Below are 21,865 nucleotides of genomic sequence, written 5' to 3' on the forward strand. Positions count from 1 at the left end.
ATTGTTACAAAAACATATTTTAATAATTAGGGACTGAATTCAGTAGCTGCAATTTTGTAGGCTTTACATATATTAACTACCACCTAATATTTCACTCTGAAGTTTCTTTGGTAGTTTCCAGGCAGAGCAGCCTCACAAAAATATGGAAGATTATGTTTCAATTTTTCAGATTCTAAATAAAGACAGCTTCAGAATTAGCCCAATCTGGCCCTGCAGACAGTACAATGGAAGATCTCTTCAACAGAAGTTGAGATGTACAGGAAAGCTACTGAGAAAATAGTTGAAAAGTCCATTCATAAAACTTTTATTCCACTTACATCAACTTAATACACATGTTCTTAACAGTTATGTTTAGATTGTTCATGAAAATTTTCAGGAGACATTAAACAAAGCTAGCCATCATCTCAAGTTATTTCCCTGTTAACTATTTTTACAGCACATGCATGTTAGGCAAAGTATCAAAAAAAATCACAAAAGCAAAACCCTAAAAAAGTTAAATACATGGGTTTGTTTTACTGCTGTGCTCGATATACAGTGTAATTATGGATATCAAGCATTTCATTTTTTACTGCATCTTTACTTGTACATTTGTTCTTAGGTTGCCTAAACCATTTAAATACAAATAAATTGTGTAGCAAAAATAATGAAAGCAACAGCAGGTAACTTTACAAGTAATGGAATGTGAACCGTTTCTGCCCTTCTCTAGAGAAAGTTCATTTGGTTAGCAAGCCACTTTAAGGAACATCTTTCAGCTTTAATCGAAGATGTATTCTTGGACTGTAGATTCCACAGATTCACATGATTGACATGTAATATCCATGGGACATTAATTTTTCTTTGCTGTGCGTTCCAACGTTGAAGTACCCACATTCACTACACCTATGTGGTTGCAACCATCATCCCTTTTTTTTAACCACTGTGAAGACCAATATGCAAGCACTTTTTCATTGCTCAACATAGGAAGTTGTTTAACATTGGCTTTTGTGGGAAGCCACAAAGTACCAAGAGTACTATGCCAAACATGTAAAACTTTTATAAAAATTCCACATCCCTATATTGGCCACCTTGGATGAAACAAAAGTTCCCCAAATGTTAACTGGCTCTATTCCCCTAATATTAAACATAAACCACATGGGAAATATAGAAATCCAAATAGAAGTAACATAAACCTGTCATAAATCGTAAACAAAAACTATTTGTGGGACAGCATGGATGACAAATGGTCTACTGTGTAAATTTTTGAATGAGGCAGACAAAAATTGGAAGGCTGGTTAATTCTCCCCTCCTTCTCCTGCTTCAGCTTCATCTCCTTGGGTATCTGATGTCCACAACTGTTTTAAAAAAAAATGCAGACATGTGTTACTGTTTAACATTTTAGTCATACAAAGCATTCAGCAGGATTATCTCCTAGAAAGCTATGCTTTTAAGAAAAGAGACTCAAGAGTTAAAACAACTAAGTAAAATAAATCCAGGCCACAAATTTTTACCAATTAGACTTCAGTTTTTATTAGCAATGCCTATTTGATAACTTAGCATTAATCTCCTTATTCTTACTTGTATAAAGTATTTAAAATGTCTAAATACTTACTGTCAAATTGTCTCTCAGTAACTGCATTATTAGTGTGCTGTCTTTATATGACTCTTCACTTAACGTATCAAGTTCAGCAATGGCTTCATCAAAAGCCTATGGTTAAAAAAAAGTACATTTGTACATGGAAATCCTGTTTAAAATACTAAATGCAACGCAATAGTTAGATTATCAACTCACAGTCTTCGCAAGGGAACAAGCTTTTTCCGGTGAATTCAGGATCTCATAATAGAACACGGAGAAATTTAAAGCCAGTCCTAATCTGATAGGATGTGTTGGTTGCATCTCTTTTTTGCTGATTTCAAAAGCTTCTTGGTATGCTTGTTGCGACTGCTCCACTATCCCTGAAAAAACAGAGTAAACATCACACTAGCAATTTTATTTGGAGTTCAAAAGCACAAGCATCGATTAAATTTATTCATCACCTACACATACAAGATAATTTAGTTTCAGAAAGTGATTCTTTTTTACAGAAGTAAAAGAAGTATATTTACAGAAGTACGCTACTTCTTGGAATTTTTATATTGTTAAATTTATGTAATCTAGATGAAATTAATTTACCTACATTTTCAGATTAAAATCTTAAAAAAAAAAAACCAAAAATGTGACTTTCACAAGTTTGTTACTTCTATAGTTTTTTTGTGTGCCAAAAAAGCTACCAGCTACTCAACTATCTGAAAATGCTGTCAAAAGTAATAGTATTTAGGCTAAAGAATACCAAGAATCTTGCTCTACCTATTTCTTGCTTATACCAAGATGGTTCTTACCATCACAGCAATAGTACTTTTCCAATAGTACTTTTCAAGTGATATATTAAATCTAAATATAGAAACCTTGGTTCCATTGGTTCTAGAAAATACGGTAATTTTAAAACAAAATTTAATTTTAAAACAACACACAAAGAAAAAAAAAGTCCAAGTTTTAAAAAGGGTAAAACTGGTTAGCAAATAGTTTATTTAATTTTGCTTACTGGCCTGTTTATGCTTGGGCAGTCTTTTGAAATCCAAGGGCAGGCATCTAGATGGAATACATCACATCATATGTGGGTAGGGGGCTACAAGAGCCTTTTTAAAATTGTAATATTTTGGGATCAAACAATTTTTGTTTTATATTTTTATCCTGCCTTTCCCCCCATATATAACTCAAGCTGGTGAACATTCCCAATAATCCTTCCTCCTCCTATTTTTCTCGCAACTTGTGAGGGGCTGAGGAAGTGACTGGCTCAAAGCCACCCAGCTGGCTTTCATGCTTAAGGTGGGACTATTACCTTCATCTGTTTCTCCCTTCAAAATATAAATGATGCTGAAACTTTATGCAATCCTAATCAGTGGGGAAAGGGCTACAAAGGGCAAAGGAGTTGCTTGCAGCTCTGAACTACCTGCTGCAAGTCTTGGGCCAAGAGTTAAGGAGTTTTGTGACAAGATTTAAGTCTTGCAGTTTTAATACAGCAACATTTATTAGATAAAAAGTGTTCTAGTGCAGAAGAGGCAGATGCTATAGAGGCTAATTATACTAATTTTAAAAAATGACCTTGTGGCACAACCAGTATGGAATGATGGAATGAATGATCTAGATCAGAACATCTATTTTTAAAACAATGACAGGCACAACTTACTTCAGCCTTCCTGAGCTTGATGCCCTTCAGACTGTTGGATTACAATTCCCAGCCAGCAAAAAAATACAACAATAAAGGCCTTGTTCTAAATAGGCAGCAAATGATTAAGAACTGTATTTTATGCTGGCAAATTCTGATAGTCAAACGTATGTAGTGTAAAGCATATTTGGGATAACTATCTTATTAATACCCAGAATAAATGGTTTGCTACTCACAACAAGGAGCAACTATATTTTCATGTTATTATTGTGTCAAGTTGCACCCAAGGAAAACTTGCCTTGCATTCTATAACCCGAGAGCACAGTAGAAGAAAGCCTTTTCCTGAATAGAAGATAGATAGGCATCATGGATTTTAGGGCTTAGTCATATTTGTACAGAAATGAGTACTTGTTCATACAATCAGATCCTAAATATTTAAAATTGAAAAAACAACCATTTGAATTATGTTTAAGACACCATATGATTCCACTACAGTACTGTTAACTGACACATTTTGCAGAAACTGAAATTTCATGATTCTCCAAACCTGTTGTAACCGATTGCCCAAGTTAACATTTGTTAACTCTCCATCTCTAGAAGCAAAAGAAATTGGTAGGAAGCAATTCAAATGGTCTTAATTCTTTCATGCTTACTGTACAACTTGAGGAAACCATGTATTATCTTCACATTCTTTGTTACTCAATAATCCTGTGTGAGGGGTACAGTTATACCTGTGCTATTAATCTGAATACTCCTTAATGAACTGAGAACATCGAATCAGGTAGTTCTCAACTTACGACCACAATTGGGACTGGAATTTTGGTTACTGAGCAAAGCATGATTGCTTTGCTCAATATGGCAATCCCAATTCTCCCAGCTGTGGTTGTTAAGTGGAAGGAGTGAAAAAGTTGTGTGTTGGAGGGCACGCAGCTCCTCTCTGTGCAGTAGAGAAACAAGGTGGGTATTGTGAAGATCCCCACATCATCTTCCAGCCTGGTACACAAGTTCCTTTTCCCTCCATTTGGAAGGGAACTCATGCCTTGGGCTGGAAAGATGAGTGGGAATCAGAGAGATACAAGCTTCATTTCTGCAGCCTGATGAAGATTCCCCCCTACCACACACACACACACACACACACACACACACACACACACACACACACGTGCAGAGGGGAAATCCTTTGGCAAGCAGTAGCATGACTTTCTGGTGAATCTGGCAGAAAAGATTACAAATGACAATCACATGATCGCAGGGAACTCAGCAACCAGTTATAAGCGTGAATAGGCTGCCAAGCACTCAGATCACGATCACTTGATCACCGGGGGGGGGGGGGGGAGGGAAAGAAACCACAATATTTTATGAAGTTCCAGAAATACTTTATGGATCCTAAAGCACCTTTTCAAAGCCGCCATAACTTTGAACAGTCATTAAGTGACTGGTCATAAGTCAAGAACTACCTGTATTGTTTTAATGCATTCACCATCAGCACTTGGATCCTTATAGGTAGATTTTCAACAGGAAAACCTCTTTCTTGCCCATCAGGCATGTGTGGAGTACAATGTGTGTGTAACTGGGCTGGGGCTTCTCTAGGACATAGGAGCCATCTGCTATACAGCTCCTAGCATTTTTTTAAACACAGGAGCAGTTACTTCCTTTCTGGATAGCCACAGAAACACAAAGCATCAGAAATTCCAGTCAGTTCTATCAGAAGTATTATTTTAAAATAAACACGCTTTGTTTCAAGGTGCACCCCTCGGCCCAGATAACAAACAAACAAAAGTTGAGGTTACAGTGACTGGTTACTTTGTGGCAAACTTTTTGATAGTGCTCTCAACATTCTACCTGTGGTCACTGGTCCAGAAGAATTAAGAGACCTCTGCTCTCTACATGCAAATCTCATATAGAGTCCCCCCCCCCAGTACTGGTTACATAACCACTCTTACTTGGGCTTGCCTTCTTCTGCATCTACAAGATCCTGCAGTCTAGTCATGCAACAAGATCGGCTACATTCATCACATCATGTCATCATTACCTCGCCATTTGTCATGTAGCTCTCAAAATCTCCGATGATGTAATTCAGTAAAAGCTGGTGATTTGGCCAGTATTTGTACTAAGGAGATTTATCCCTCTATACTGTTATTCGCTCTATCAGTATTTAGGACACAACCGGAAGGTATTACAGATACACTATAGTGATACAGCAGGCTCCAATAGCCATTAGTTCTTTTTGCTCTTTTTTTCCCGTGATCTGAAAGAAGAAATCTTAATAAAAACTTTGCTTTCTGAAAGCTGTATTTCCATCCCTGAGGAACAGATTTTGGTCTCTCCTCCCATAAGCTCTGAGGCAATTATCTCAGGAAGCTCTAATTGCCTATGTATTTATCAATAAATACTACTCATTTGCACAATTATTTGGTTCACTTTTTTTACAAAAAATTTGGTGAACACACATTAGACGATGCTGTGCATAAGAAATCTAATCACACGACACAACCTAAATAACTTCAAGGTTTCATCCATCCCAGTATCTCTGCGTTCATGTGATCATTATTGGGGGTGCTTGGCAACTGGCCAACACTTATGACAGCTGCAGTATCATGCAGTCATGTGACTGCCCTTTGCAACATTCCCTGCTGGCTTTCCACAAGAAAAGTCAATGAGGAAGCTGGCAGGGAAGGTCACAAATCACTCCCATCCATTTTTCTTAAGGAACCCAGCTATGGAGCATGAGATCCCTTGTGCACACTCTTACACTTCACAGGAGCCATTCCCTGCTGGCCATGATTGTGCCATGGCAGCCACTGCCCATCCAACCATCAACCTGCTTGAAAGCTGCCCACTATTTGTAACTTTGTGGTGGATGTCCGACTTTGCTTCTTGGAAGCTGGTAGGAAGTCACAGTGACATGAGGTCCTTGCCTAACATGATGTCGTGCTTTATGGCTGCATTGCTTAGCCTTGTACATTCCGGTTCCAGTTACTGTACTTAAGCAAGGACTATGGCCATTCATTTAACAATGGTTCAAAATTACAATGGCTTTGGAAAATGACCTGTATTTGCTCAGGTTTGTTGCATGCCAAGGGAGATGCTGCAATTGTTGTAAGTGTGAAGAACGGCCATAAGTCACTTTTCTTCAGTGGTGCTGTAACTTCAAAAAGTGACTAAATGAATGGCTGTAAGTTGAGGACTACCTGTAAAGTTTTCTGATAGAATAGCCATCCATTAAATATCCCAAATCAATGTTTAAAGTTATGAAGAGACATATTATAGTAATTCAGCAATTGAACAAACCATAGAATCAGTTTGACCAGAAAGGATGGTTTAAAATTTAGGTAATTATTTCTTGTGACAAGAGCAGAATCAGATCTGTCTATAATTTCTGTCTCTCCTTCTGAGAGAGATACACGTAGTTACATACAGATACACACTCCATCATGTCTAATTGGCAGCACATGAAGACAATAATAGTTTGCAGTGGCAGGAACTAGGAAATAAAAGTTTTTATTGCCCAGTATGAACAGAAGATGAAAGCAGGGGTAGTATTTATAGATTTGTGCCCTGCCTCCCTCAAAAATCCATTTTTTCCCCTTTCTAAAGAAGTTTATTCATTCAGCTGGGAGTTGCACTGCATCCACAGTCTACAAGATATAAGGGAGCAAGAATGCTATGAATCACCAATAATTTGCCTAGTATATGATGCAGATAATCCTATTTCCAAATTCCAGCTTAAACTAGCAGCTTCTTCTTAGCCTTTTGTTCAAAAAGATGAGCAAAAAGAGACAAATCTTTGGGGAGGCGTTGCTTATGCATTTTGTATTTATTAAGAATATGTAAAATGAGGAGCTGCCGACCATAGAAGAATGGACTTTAAAGGTTTCCGACCTGGCAGAGATGGCGAAGATATCGGCTTATTTGAAAGATCACTCGCAAGAACGTTATATTATGGAATGGAGAAAGTGGATTGAGTTTATCCAGAATAAGTATAGGGTTAAGAAGTTTTATCTAGCATTCGAATAAGTCTTCTTTCGTGTTTTTTCTTTTCTTTTCCTATTTTTTTTATATATATTTAATAATGTTAAGTTTTGTTTGTTCTTATATAAGTTAGAGAGTGATGGATTTTAGAATTTATGGTTGTTAGTATATGGTTGCTTATGATTGCTTTTATATATATATACCTTGTATTTAGCTCTGGGAAGTCCGGGGGGGGGAGGGGGGTGGGGGGGAGGTAGGGGAGGGAAGAGGGAGGGGGGAAGGGGGGAGGTAAGGGGGGAGGGAAGAGGTAGGGGGGAGGTAGGGAGGGGAGGGTGGAGGGGGATGGGGGTTTTTAATGGAAAATTGTATTGTAAAACTTTTCAATAAAAAAAAAAAGAATATGTAAAATGGAGAAATTCATTTCCTGAATGTTCCATTTTCTCCTTCGGAATGGGTTGATCCAAGCATATTGGGATGATTATTTATATATATATATATATATATATATATATATATATATATATATATATATATATATATATATATATATATATATATATATATATATATATATATATATATATAAGATGCTTGGATTGGCCTGTTGTGCAGAAGAAATGGAACATCCCGGGGGTGGGGGAGGAGGGAATAATGTTCCAGAAACAAATAGCACAGTGTTTCTTAGGTCTGTGCAACACTTTGTATTTGAAGGCAAAAAGAGTTAACTTCCACTGTTTAAACCAAACGTATCTTCTCTCATAGGATAACCATGTCACCCTGGAAAAAGGAATATTTTGTTTAAGGAATATCATGTGATTAGTAAAAGTATGCCCCCAATCATATGAAAACCTTTTGAGCTTTAAATCCAAATCATTATATTTGGTAATTTTTTCAGAATTAATGATCACAATGAAGATACCACCTTGTACTTGATTTTAAGCAAAAATAATACCCTCAGTGGCTAAGCAAGACTATTAAACACCCTGGAATAGAGCTTTGAAAAAGTATTGATTCTCCAGATCTGAACGTCTGACATATCCCTTTCCTTCTCTTTTTAGAAATACTACTGAAGAGGTGGCTGTCCCATTTTCAGTCTCCCTTAAAGTTGCTCAGTTCTGCACTTTAGTTTCAGCTCTATTTGCAAAACAAATCCTTCTTTTCAACATTTTCTTCTAGATTTATACCTTTCTCATTTAGAAGAAGAAATGGTCTTGACAGTATATTTCTTCCAAATATCTTCCAACTCCTACCACTTCACCCCAATTTCAAGCAACCATAAGATCAGAAAATTTTACCTTCTGAAATAATTGAAGAGGAAAGCAGAAAAGAATTTTCTATCTCTATTTTAATTTTTTCACCAGCTCTATTTGCAACTGGCTTCTATCACAATGTCTCTGAACTGACACAGTTTTCTCTGGCTTCTGTCTGTCATCTTTCCCCTCTCCTTTCTGATCATTAAGTCTTCATTCTTCCTTTATCTTGCTATCCCACTTCAAAAATTCTGGATTAGAAATCAGCCACATTTTCTCACTGACAAAATTGTCCTGATCACATTTGATTGATCTTCTCAAGTTCTTAGTGAACACATCTCAAGTCAAAAGAAACAACCCATACCTGTACCCATTCCAGCTTAATGTATATTCATACCTGACATCTGAATTTCAGATATAATCAGCAGTTGCCATAATTTTAATAAAATATTGATAACTTTTTAAAAAAATTAAATGGTATCTATTTTCATTCAGGTGCCAAAGTCCTGCTATTATATCATTTTATGAAATGTACCTTAAAGAACACATACTGGAAAACAATATATATCTTTTGTTCATGTATAAACATAGTTCAGTTAGAGAGGACAATGAAAATGTTGCCTAAATATATCGCCTTGCAACAATTAACTGTATGTATTCATAAATCAACAAGAACATGTTTAAATCTGTATCCTTGAAGCAACTGGTACCCTCACTTTCATGTGCTGGGAATTGTATTCCAATATGTCTCCAGGAAACCAGTTTGGAGAATATTACCATAAAGCAACATTCCATTGCTGCAAAATTCAGGTATATGTTGCCATTGCTGAAAATGTTTAAAATATTTCCTTTACTGACTTTTATCAACCGCCTCACCCACAGCTATTATTCTATTAAAGATGAATCTATGAAAATGCAATGTAAAAAAATATAACACACTGTACCTTTCTTGTCATCACCAGCAGCAACCTCAGCCAAATAACGATAGTAGTCCCCTTTCATTTTCAAATAGAAAACTTTGCTTTCTGCTTGGGAAGCATTAGGAATCAAAAACTTTTCCAACAGAGACTGCAATTAAGTAAAAAAAATAGAAGGGTTTACATACAGAGAACTTTTAATATGTTATCAACTATTACAAATGGCTAAACTCTTATTAAAAAGTTTTTTATTAGTGCTACAGAAATCAAACTACTGTATTTATATACTGTAGTAATGTTAGAAATAAACTTAAAATGTCTAGTCTTTTTAAAATTAGCTCATCTGAATATGCATATTGATGTTTAGCATATTTGGCTCCAAATAAAATAGAATCAAATTAAATTTGGCTCCATTTGCTTTTGAAAGTTATAGAAAGTAAATAGTAACTAGAAGATTCAATAGCTCTATGTCTGTAGCATCTCACTGTTCTAATAAGGCATAAAGTAACTGACTGATGTTTATACAAAGCATTTAAGTGTTGCTAATCTTTCAGCAATAAAGATATCTTCAAAATGAATAACTACTTTTAATGATTTCAACTGCTTACTGTTCTCCATATTTAGATGGATTTTTATAACTTTTAAAACATCCAAATAAGCCAGTTAGTACTCTTATTTTAGAAACTTTATATGCAAGTATTTATTCAGAGGTTTTAGGATAGCTTATAATATCGTAAAATAAAATGCAACAAGCTGCATGCATGCATGTATTGTTTGGATACATCATTTCACGTTTCCCACCTTGAGTAACTTATGAAATAACAACTGTGAGGTAAAAAAAATCAAATAAACAAACAAGCAACCCTCTTATCGATTCCATTAGCAAAATAAACTATATGAAAATGAACCTGCTCAGTTTTTCTAATAATGATTTCAACCTAAGGCTAATGCTGAATTCAACTAGAGAAACAGATCTCTGGCTGCTAAACCTGCAATTTGGTCTGCTTATATGAGCAAGTTATTTAACTATTACCCCATACAGAGATATTCTAGCAGAAAAACGAGCTCCCATGTGGCCACCGTAGGGTTATGTATCAATAAATTAAGATTAAAAAATACAATAGTAACAAATATATTGATGAAAAGTCTCCCAATTTAATAGTTATTACAACTCCGTGTCATAATAATAATAGACCAACTGTTTCTGCCTTATTTTTACATATAAGTCAAGGTTGTGAACATATCCAACACAACTTACTATTTTTCCCACAACAACAGAGGGAGGTGGGTTGGGCTGCAAAAGAGTGTTTGACTGGCCACATCATCCAGCTGGCTGTCATGGCTAAGGTGGGACTTAAACTCACAGTCCTTCACTTTCTAGCTTGGTGCCTTAACTACTAGGCCAAACTGGATCAAATCAACATATACCAAAACTACTATATATAGATTTTTCCTTAAACAATAATAAACAAGCTATTATGCATTCCTCCAGATGTTTAGCATTAAAACAGAAGAAATTTTACATTAATCCTGGTCAGCAACAAAGTAATGAATTTTTAAAAAAAAACATGTTTCAATACCAACAACAGATTAACATCATACTGTACTTCCAAAAGAATGTCACTGAACTACAAGTTGTAAAAATTAGGGTATAATTAAATATAATTTTAATTGATATACTGGATATCCACCAAAACTGGGAAGTTACTCTTAATAGCTGTTGCAAAAGGTTCCAAACAGTTTGCAGGGTATACTCACAAAAATATTGCAACAGAAGGAGCCTCAGTAAAGATTTTATCCAAATTGTGCTAGCAAATCAGAAAAATGATATAATGATCAAGAGATAGGAAGAGGTCAATCTGCATTCCAATACAAAAAAAAGAGACTTAATATAATGTGAACTATTGCACAATATACTTAATATTACATGCTAGCCAAATAATGCTTAGGATCATCCATTGCAGTTCAGAGCCTAGAGTAGAAAAAGAAATGCCAGATGTTCAAGTTGGCTTTAGCAAAAGCCAAGGAACACAACGTATTATTGCTGATGCACACTGGATAATTGAGAAAAGCAAAGAATAAAAAAAATGTATTGTATTGACACTGTGCTTTATTGATTATAGAAAGATATTTGATTCTGTGACGTATATCAAGCTGCAGAATGTGCTAGAAAAATGGGAATCCCAGAATATCCTATTGTTCTCTTCTGAAATCTAGCCAGAACATGGAGAAATAGGATGACTCTAGGTTGTTGAAGGAGTAAGGTAGAGCTGATAGTCTCCCTTTGTTTTTTTTTAACTATCTGCTGAATATATATTAAGGGAAGGTAGTTTGGAAGATGTTGAATTTGTTTTTAAACTGGAGGAAGAAACATTAATAACCTGACTATACAGATGATATTTCTCTTGAGAGCTGAAAATGCAAAGGATCTGCAAACTCTAGTAAGAAAAATTAAATAGTACAATTAAAAACATGGGGCTAAAATTAAATACGAAGACCAAATAACAACATCAGGTACACCAAGCCTCAGAATTGACAATAAAGATACTGAAGTGGTGGATAGCTTCTGCCTTTCAGGATCAACCATAAACAGTAAAACAAAACAAAATGAACAACAACAACAACAAAACCCAAACAAAAAGTACACCAACATAGCACTTGGTAGAGCAGCAATGAAGGTCTTGGAAAAGATATTCAGCTGCCATGATGGGTCTACTTGGAAATAGCAGATTAGTGTAAGCAAAGGTACACTTTGTGGAAGCAGAAATTGAACTTTGAATAAGCAAATTAGGAAGAATATTGATGTTTATGAACTTTGGTATTGGGAAAGACTTCTGAAAATACTGTGAACAGCCAAGAAAATAAAACAAATGGATGTTTGAACAAATCAACCCAAAGTTCTCACTCAAGCCACAAATGACTAGGCTCAAATTTTCCTACTTTGGACAAAGTATGCGAAGACTTAAGTCTCTGGAAAAGATTCTAATGCTGGGAAAGATGAAAGGAAAAAGAAAGATTGACTAGGAGCAAGGTAGATACAGTTAGTTACCATTGAAAGACCAGGTTAGGAACAGATTTGTTATGTGTAAACAGAGTCAACAGTAATCTGATGGCACATGATCAGTAGTTACTTTAAAAAGAAAACAGAAATTGAACTCCACATGAGATCATTTTGGCGCCTTACTTTGAAATAATAAGCTGGAAAAAAGCAACCAGACCTTTATAAAGTAAATAAAAGTTCTGGAAAGTGCAAATTTAAAGATAAATAACCAGAACTTTCATACAAAGAATAGGACTGGTAAAGAATAGATGTTGCTTTCTACTCATCTTCTGTACAAAAATGAAGACACTGGCAGGGAAGAGAAATCTCTATTCTGCAATCATCTTGCAGCCCTAATAGGCTAGCATTTTTTTAAAAAAAAAGCCCAATAATTGTAATGTTTAAGAGAAGAAAGTTATTTAAGTTAAACTGACTAGCATTTCTAGTCAGAGAGAATAATTTGAAAGCAATATCACATTTTGTTTTTATAAAGACTGAATTTAATAGGACTTATTAATTCTATTAATAAGTTTCAGCTGAAGCTTTATAACATATCATCTGACACCAGACGAAAAACAAGCTTTATTCAGCAGCTTGACATTAAGGAGTCAGTTCTGCTTGTATCAGTTTTTAAAAAGGAAGCATGTGTGAAATAAGTGTTATTAGAATCTGGTCTATGTATCTGAAAGAGAAGAAACAGCTAGCATGGATATTGATAGAGCTAAGCTTACTTCTGGACACCACGTTCTGTCGCCTGTATTTATAAAAGCAACTCTATGCACTTTCTAGCTGCAGATCAAAACCCATGAAATTGTAATGGACATTGATCAACTCATACATAAACACTGTTAGTGAACAGCACTTCTTGCAGCTTGATGCTATTGTAAAAAAATACGTGTGGTTTTAAAAGAGATTCAGCTGATGGGCCACTTTCTTACAAATAAAGTAAAAGATAGGGAGCGGATATAATTCACAATTGCAAATAAGCCATGAAATTTGTGACTGAAGTTCAAGAATTTTCTCTCTACTATTCTCTTTGATGTTGGCAACATTAACATGTTTCGGAATCTTGTATTTTCTAATGCCAACATACTATATTTTCATGCAGTGAAGAATTTCTTTCTTATTGCTATAATATGCTCTTCTCTCAATAATTCTGTTTCCATACCTTTCCCAAAAGTTGGCACACAGCATATTACTTTACTTTTCAACTATTATATGGTCACTATAGCTACACAGATAAATCATGAAATGGCACATTATCAGCAGCTAATAGATTGGTTTTCCGCTATGTCCAAACTCCTGGCATGTTAAAAATTCTTGAACAATTAAGAATATATTCTTAATGATAGTGTAGCGTTTTTTTTTACTTTTAGCACCTTACTATATATAGTGTTATAACTAGTACAAGCTGGCAACTTTGTCCATGTATTCATCAAACCCCCAAATGCAACAACTCTGGCTGAAATGTTTGCTGTCACCATTCATGTTTTTTTCCTGAAATCTCACTATTTTCTCAAAAACCAAACCAAGCCATAGAAGGCAGAATATGTAGGCAGAGATGCATAGTACTTCAGAACCACACATAGTATCTAGAAATTTCTATAGTTACAATATTGATAGTTTCTTGTTTATATAAATCAGAAACAAAAAGTATATGTAACATATGTTAGATAATTCAGTTTTAAATACGATATCAAATAATTAAAAATGTGTGATATGTTTATTTATTTATTTATTTATTTGATTTATATACCGCCCTTCTCCTGAAGGAGGAGAACTATATATATTATATATAGTTTCACATTTGAGATTTTATTCAGAATTGAGTTCCTACCACTACTAAGTTGACCCATTATATAATTATATTGCAAGTTTAGATTTTTCCCCCCTCAGATAAATAAATTGCAGATGGCAAAATACTTTGTTCCAGTAAATTAACCTTCTATTTAAGATTCTTTGCTGGCCTATTATGATGAAGGAAGAAACCAATTTTTAGTATTCAGTTTCTCATATGCAGATGCTGATAATGAGCATTAAAATCAACTGGGATTTCAGTAATTATACTAATGATGAATTGCACTATTAATGTTCTACTTCCATTTTGATGAAATATTTCACTTAACCCAAACAATTGTGACTCACTAAGAGGAATGCAGCCATAAGTAAAAGTGAACAGTTCCCCCTTCCCTCCCCCAATACTGGTCTAACTACATCAAGCCAATTGTAATCTTTATATTATTTAGATGAATTCTTCACTTTTATTCCATTAGAGTATTCTGGAGGAGTTACACCTAAACAATTAGAATTACTGACTTCTGACAGAAAATTAGAAAGAGTATGTTAACTTTAGCAAAGGAAATCTTAAGTGTTCTGAAATATGTTCATTCTGACAAATACATTTGTTTTAAGAGTGTGACATCTTGCAACTTCCTAAGCCTTAGCACTATTGATCTCCAACTCAATGAAACTGGAAAGAGGAAGGAATCTCCATGTGCACTTGCAGATTACTGAGGTTTCTAGACTTCTGAAATGTTTTCTTCACAGAATCAGTTCTTGAAGTCAAAGCTTATCCTTCATCCTACAAATTATACTTTTAAGGCTGTGTTTTACCTTTGGGAGGAAATTCATTCCAGTGTAAGGATCCAGTTTTTTATGATGCTAAAGTTATCCTTACAATAGATCAGCAAGTCAACTGCCACCCTGACTTGCTGATCCTATTACAATTAAAAATATTATTTTCTAGGTCATAGCAATGCTTCACCATTGATACTACATGAAAAACATATTTACGAATTAGCAAATTCTATACAGTTATTCAATTGGAATATTTCTTCCACCTTTCATTTATTTATACTTACTAAAAATGAAATCACCACTACATGTAATAAAAACCTGTGGCAGAAACATCCTTTTTGTTTATCAGTTAAGAGTTTTTCATTTGGAATTCACTTCAAACAAACCATGATTCAATATTATATGGATGCTGTAATGTAGACTTGTCAATCTTTGGTGCCATTATGAATAGTATGTAGAAACTATAGTTTAATAAAATAAGATAATGGATTGAAAAACCTAGTTGATTTCTGACAATTACTTCATTCTGACAACCTCACAAGCTTATTTGCAACATTTTAGAATTTTTGCTCTCTGTATAAAGGAAAGAAACTAACCAATGGTAATGTGAACAGAGATAGTTCATACAATTTTATCTTTTTTTTTAGATGTTATCTGATATAGTTTAATTAACAGAGCTAGGCTGTCATTTTGAAATCTGGATCTAAATGCTTGGAAAAAATGTAAATGAAGTCATTTCAATGAAATTGCCTAATAATTCCAGGCTTAAAAACAAGGTGCCTCAAATTTTAACACACACATAAGCTCTCAATGATTCCGCAAGTTTCACAAGATATAAAATGGACTTTCTATCCATCTACTAAAATATTAAAAATGCTTTTATTTAAAAATTTCTAAAATCCACAATCAGTAACTATTAGCATTAACCACAAATGGTCAAAATTATAGCTGTTTTTATAATTTTCAGATGTCTTTCATCAAGCAATGTTAAAAACTACATGCTGTAAAAGGGGAAGAGGAAAAGAAAATATAAAAGATTGACAATATCCAGCCAAAGAATTGTATGATCAGTGTTTTAAGATAAGTCTTGCTATTTATTTAACAGATGCAGGCTTTAAAACAGTAAATTTCAACAGAACCTTTTCTGTATTATATTTATGATTGATTGTGCTACCAGGATGATAGAAATTGAAGTCAAAGCACCTAAAAGGCTTCAGGCTAATCCCTGGTTTCTAACCGTTCCCAAAACTAAATATGCCAAGTGCAATTAAATACATTCAATCAAGTCAAAACTCTTCACAGTATTGTTTAGCATTTTATAAAAATATGACCAGAAATTCATGAAATTTGCTCTGAAATCACAATGTCAATTACATCACTGACAAGAGGCAGATCATTCAGGCTTAATTATTCTTCTCTGTGCCAAGAAGTATTACAGCTATGTTGGAACTGTATGGAATTATTGATTGGAAGCTAACGTACTTGCCTAAACTTAATCAAGGCAAAATTTGTGGTCACCAGGATCCTAACCTTCCTTTCAGCTCAGACCTATGTATTTTACTTGAACTAAGGGGCTTCCAGATAGGCAAAATGGTTAGTAAGATGAGGTCAGAAAAAGACAAATTGAGTTACAAATAATTGAGCAAGATTCAATGTCAATGTTGTTTTCAGGTGTCTACCAATAGCTTGTGCTACATCACCAACATATACTATACAGTATTTTCCAACACTAAAAAATAAAAATAAAAACATCCCTCCTTTGTGATCCCTTAATTCAGGGGAGAGTTGGGGTGAATGGAGTATTTTCCAACGCTATCATATTAAAATTCAGCAATCTCATGCTGTTTAGGGCTGGAATAGGGATATTAACTTTTCGTAAGGTTGAGGATAATCTCTATTCCTGAGCTCCAATCTTGAAGGTGAGGCTAGGACTCTTCATCACAACATTAGTAAGCATAAAATATGGATTCCTAAACCCCATAATTCTTCACCAATTGTAATTGTGGGAACTGACATAAGTGTAGCAACATAGCCTGTGAAATAAAAGAGGAATCTGGAATTATGTTCAATTCATGCATGGTGATTTTAATCTCCCTGGTTTCCATGATACTCTCTACATCATCATCCCTAAGAGTGATCCCATTGAAAAGAATATCCATATAAAATAAGGGATGAACCATAAAATATTTTCCCCAGCCTATTTCATATTTACATAAGTGATTCTAAAAAAATTAGTTTACAATCTGGGATGCAAAAATGGACAAAACATAGTATACAGAAGGTAATTCTATAATTTCAACCACAGCTTACATGCCAGAATAAAGTCATTCAATTTTGAGAGAGAAAGTAATTTATACTTTAGGGACAATGCTAGAAGAATGGGAATTTTTCTCCACTTTTCAATCCCAAAAGGGATGCTCAAGTGGAAAAGGGAAACAACTACTCATCCTTTAGGAAGCAAAATATTAATTAACATTCCTTTTAACAAATACAAAACAAAAAATCTTGACTGGAGAGACTTTTTTTACTAAAGATCTAGAAGCTACATCCACTTCTTTTCAAACTCTTGATATAATAATTCTGCTTACTATTCATATAACAATAAAAATGCCCCAATTTCACATACACAGAAAAATTACACATAAAAATTGTTCCTCCCAGGAATAAATAATCACTGAAAGACCCTAAATCATATTAGTCATATCCACTGGGTCATATTTATAAAATGAGATTTCAAAAAGTTACAAGGCCCAGTAAATTTAATACTTAGCTGATGTTTTACAAAAAAGGAATTTTTCAACATAGTTTACACCAATTCAAATTATCCAACTCAACAGTTTCCTTCCCTAATTTATAACTAGAAATTCTAAGGTTTGCCATCAGTTGAAGTGTTGTAATAATCTGGGTGAACCAATTTTGACATCTGATGAAAACTGAGAATACAGCTTTATATTATAGCAGAAAAGTATTTTAAATATTCAGATTTATATAAGCTAATAGATACAAAATCATCTGCATAGCTTTAAAGGTTGTACTGCAATAAGCAGTGTTTTGAAAAAGGAAAATGTATTTTTTACTATACCAAAATAAAATTTACTTGGAGATTAACTGGCTAAGATGTTATTTCATATACGTTCTACCTCTCCTGTGATTATCACTCTTATTTCCTTAAGGCTTTATATGGAGAAAAGCCAAGGTAAATGAATGACCTTCAAATTAATATACTTCAAATATGGCTTTTGGACATACCTAAGCAATATATTAAGATGCACGTTAACTATGATAAAATGATTGATTCAATACATTAAAGGACAATTCTTACTGAAATATATCCAAAATAATATAAACCCAATGTCAAATATTTTAACACAAAAGCTACTAGAAGAAATTGCTGGTTCATCAAAAAATAAAACTTAAGCATATATGGTATTGCTAGATTTTTTAAATTCATACAATCACGTTTAAAGTCCAATGGTGCAGTTACAGAAAACTTGCTTGGAACTTATTCTTTAAAAGTGCTCTATAGGGGTGAGTCATTGCTAACATTACATCATCTTATTTAGGGAGGGACCTGATTTCTGTAGTGAAAATTACAACTTCTCATACAAAGCATATAACCTCTAAGTTACACAGATAATAGGTAAGATTGAAATATTTTACTTTTCCAAAGTACTATGATCAAACATACTTTCCATTTACCTTTAGTGAATTGTAAATTATTTGAACACTGACACTGTCAGCAAGACTTAACATGTTATTGCAATATCTAAACAACATGCTAATTTCCAGGTATAAGATTTTAGAAAAAAGAAAATTATTCTGATTTTCTAAATATGGCTGTACAACAGATGAGATTTTAAAAAACACATTAAAACATGGAGTTTGCTTAAACAAGTTTATCCACTCTAAAATGTTAAGAAAAAAATTAAAATGAATTCTTACCAACACATCATTACAGATGTCCCTTAGTTCAGTCTCAATTTTCTCTCTGTATTCTCGAGCCATTTGCTGCTTTTTCTCAGCACCTTCTGTCTTTTGTTCAATACTTGAGACAACTCTCCAAGATGACCTTCTTGCTCCTACAACATTTTTGTAAGCGACAGAGAGAAGATTCCTCTCCTCATTGGATAATTCTGCTCCTTGCTCAGTCACAGACTTCATGCAGGCTGCCATATCATCATATCTCTCAGCCTGCTCAGCCAGTTTGGCCTTCTGCACCAGCTCGTTTTTATCCATGCTGATTTCTCTACAGAATGAAAAATATCAAAATATTATCAAATATCTACCAAACAAAAGTATTTGGCATTGAGTTTGTCTCTTAGCAAGGGCATGGACAAATTGTTTAGGCTCCAATCTTGTATGCATGAAAAACACATGCAACTGAATATGATTATCTTTAGTCCAAAATGAGTATAGGATTGCAAACTGAGTTCCTATAATTTTGTCACAATAGGAAGAAAATGTATTTATTTTCTATTCAGTAAAACTATAGAAATAATTTTATAAGATCTCCAGACAAGGAATGCAAAGCATTCCCTTGGAAGCTTCAGCCTTCTATCCCTAGATGATCCTGACTCTTTTTGCTATTTTGAGACAACCATTTTGGAAGTTTGCAATGTTAAGAATTTCATTGGACAAGGTCTTGTGAAAGTCAATTCTTTTTCAAATGAAACTCAAGTTAGATAGTATCAGCTTCTTTACACTCTTACTTCCTTATACACAACTAAGAAAATTTTGATTATTTATCATTAAATCTAAAAGCATTAAATGTAACTACTATATAGCTAAATCAAAGAGATTCTAAAATACATGTTAACATTGTAATACATCGCTTTTACACTGGACAAAACTCAGTTCTATTTAAATTTCCTAGCATGAAGACGGAAGTGCTACAATCTACACTGCTCGGGTTGGGGGGGGAAAACTTTTTGATTGTAATCTTATCACAATCTTAGTATTTCAAAGAAGGATTACTTCTGCGTTTTCTGATCTACAATAAAATTTAACGCTAGAGAATTCTAAAACGGGAAAACAATATTTTAAACGTAAGCGGCTCCGTGCCTCACTTGCAAAGGACGATCGCGTACTTCTGCTTTTTAAGCGAAAGGGAAGAAGTTGCGGGGGAAAAAAAGAAACGGACCAATTCCCCGTCGGGCAGACGCTGCGACCCGACTGTATAAAATGGTGCTGCTCATGTGGCCGCGGGTACGTTGCTGCATTGGCACAGCTGGGAAGGAGAGCGAACGGCGAGGCTACGGCGCACAAAAACGAATCCGACCGAGATGTGGGCGAGGAGGAGGAGGAAGAGGACAAGATACGCCAGGCCAGACTTTGGTCGCTCCTCCCTGCGCGGCAACCGCCCGCCCGGCTCTCAAGACGTGAAGCGCCTTGTCTGGGCTCTTTGTCATGGCGGATTCGTGTCAGAGCCCAGCCCACTTCTGTGCACGTTAATTCCCCCTCACCTCCGCCCCGCGCCGGGAGGGAGATGCAGCATCTCCGCCCCTGCAAAGCGAAGAAAAGGGGAAGCCCAGGCGGCGCCTCACAGCGGGAGGACGAGCGGACACGCCCGCCCACCTGCCTTCCTGCCCCGCTCCTGCTCTGCCCTGCGGCGCCGTCCCGCCCCGAGGGGGCCTCTGCTACCGCCGCGAGGAGCTGCTCCAGCCCACCGCCTTCCTCCGGCGCTCCTTCTCCCCCGCCCAGAGAGGAGGAGGAGGAGGAGGAGGCGGCGGCGGCTGCTCCTTTCGCGGCGGCCCCGCGGATCTTTTATGCGGCGACGAGCCGCGGATCGCCCCGCTTGGATGCGCCTCTCCCCGCGGGAGGCCACACCCTAGAAGCCACCCCGCACTCAGTCACTCCAGGCCGGGAAGGAGAAGGCCGCCCCCCCCCCCGCCTTCCGAGGAAAGAGATGCGGGGAGGAATGGAGAAGCCACCCGACTCCCCAACATGGCGCCCTCACAGGGCACTCCCCATTTTACGCCTTCCGCCGCCCTCATGGAGAGGTTGCTCGACACCCGCCTCCCGCCCGGCACGGGGGAAGAAAGGGGAAGCCGGGCGGGCTAAGGGGAGGGAGGGAGGGAGCGGACGGGGGCCGCAGCTCCTTCCCCCTGCCCGCCTCATGCGAAGGCTTCCCGACGCCGACCCCCACCCCACCCCCCGCCCGCCCGCTCGCTCCAACGCGGTAATAACCCCAGCGCTCCGGATGCGTGGAGAAAGGGGCACCGCCCCGCGGCTTCACCTGCCACCGCCTAGCTCCGGGCAGAGGGGCTCCCTCCCAAAGCCGCGCTACTTCCTCCCGCTCCCCACAAGGGGAGGCTGCCAAGGCAGGTGGGGCCGGCCGCACCTGTGCGAGGGCTGAAGGAGAGGAGGCTTCCGCCGCCGGAGAATGAATGGCTCTCCCCCAGCAGGCCGCTCGGACGAGTCAGCCCGGCGGAGGGCCGGTAGCCGCCGCCCTTCTGCCCCAGGAAGAACGGGGCCGGCGAGCCACCGCCTAGCCCTCCGTCTTCCCCTTTCCTCCCTTGCGGTCTCCCGTGCCCACTCAGCCGGTCCTGCTGCCCCGCCTACGGTTCCGCAGCAAGAAAGGAGGGCGATCCACGAGGCGGGACGCCCAAGAGCGCCCTGTAGGCCGTTACCTGCGAGGTTGAGGGTACCAGAGTCTCTAGGCGGGGGGACCGGCGCCGACTGTGCCTCTATCGGAGCTCGCTCCGCTGCAGCCTCACTCTCGCTCTCTCAGCGCCACACACAGGGTCTCCGCCAATCACCGCGTCGCAACGCACGGGCAACACAGAGCCATGACGTCAAACGACACCATGGCAACCGCGCGCGGGCACGCGCCTGCGCCTACACTTTCCATCTCTCTCTCGCTCTCTCTCTCTCTTTCTCTCTCTCTCTCCTCTGACCCACCCCGCGGTTTTCTGTCCCTTCGCTTCT

The 21,865-nt window shown here is 37.0% G+C and overlaps 1 protein-coding gene across 2 annotated transcripts; it reads right to left on the reverse strand.

Annotated features, from left to right (window-relative positions):
• Positions 1-288: 288 nt before the first annotated feature.
• YWHAZ (tyrosine 3-monooxygenase/tryptophan 5-monooxygenase activation protein zeta) lies at positions 289-21,804 on the reverse strand. 2 transcript variants are annotated; one of them, XM_083357890.1, is made up of 6 exons: positions 21,568-21,804; positions 18,881-19,184; positions 9,349-9,472; positions 1,769-1,932; positions 1,589-1,684; positions 289-1,331 (listed from the first exon to the last, which is right to left on the reverse strand). In XM_083357890.1, exons 2-6 carry the CDS (start codon positions 19,172-19,174, stop codon positions 1,272-1,274), a joined length of 738 nt encoding a protein of 245 aa, XP_083214016.1. In that variant the 5' UTR covers positions 19,175-19,184; positions 21,568-21,804; the 3' UTR covers positions 289-1,271. The 2 variants fall into 2 exon arrangements, with proteins under 2 accessions (XP_083214016.1, XP_083214017.1); XM_083357891.1 differs by lacking the exon at positions 21,568-21,804 and adding an exon at positions 20,005-20,341.
• Positions 21,805-21,865: the final 61 nt, after the last annotated feature.

This window comes from Vipera ursinii (assembly GCF_947247035.1).
Source record: "Vipera ursinii genome assembly, chromosome: 3".
Taxonomy (NCBI): domain Eukaryota; kingdom Metazoa; phylum Chordata; class Lepidosauria; order Squamata; family Viperidae; genus Vipera; species Vipera ursinii.

Coding starts and splice junctions, on each gene's coding strand:
- YWHAZ (XM_083357890.1), bottom strand. CDS start 19,174: ATGGATAAAAACGAGCTGGTGCAGAAGGCCAAACTGGCTGAGCAGGCT. Junction 1,933..9,348: donor TGCTGGTGATGACAAGAAAG/GTACAGTGTGTT, acceptor CTGTTTTTTCAG/GGATAGTGGAGCAGTCGCAA. Junction 1,685..1,768: donor CTTGTTCCCTTGCGAAGACT/GTGAGTTGATAA, acceptor TTTTAACCATAG/GCTTTTGATGAAGCCATTGC.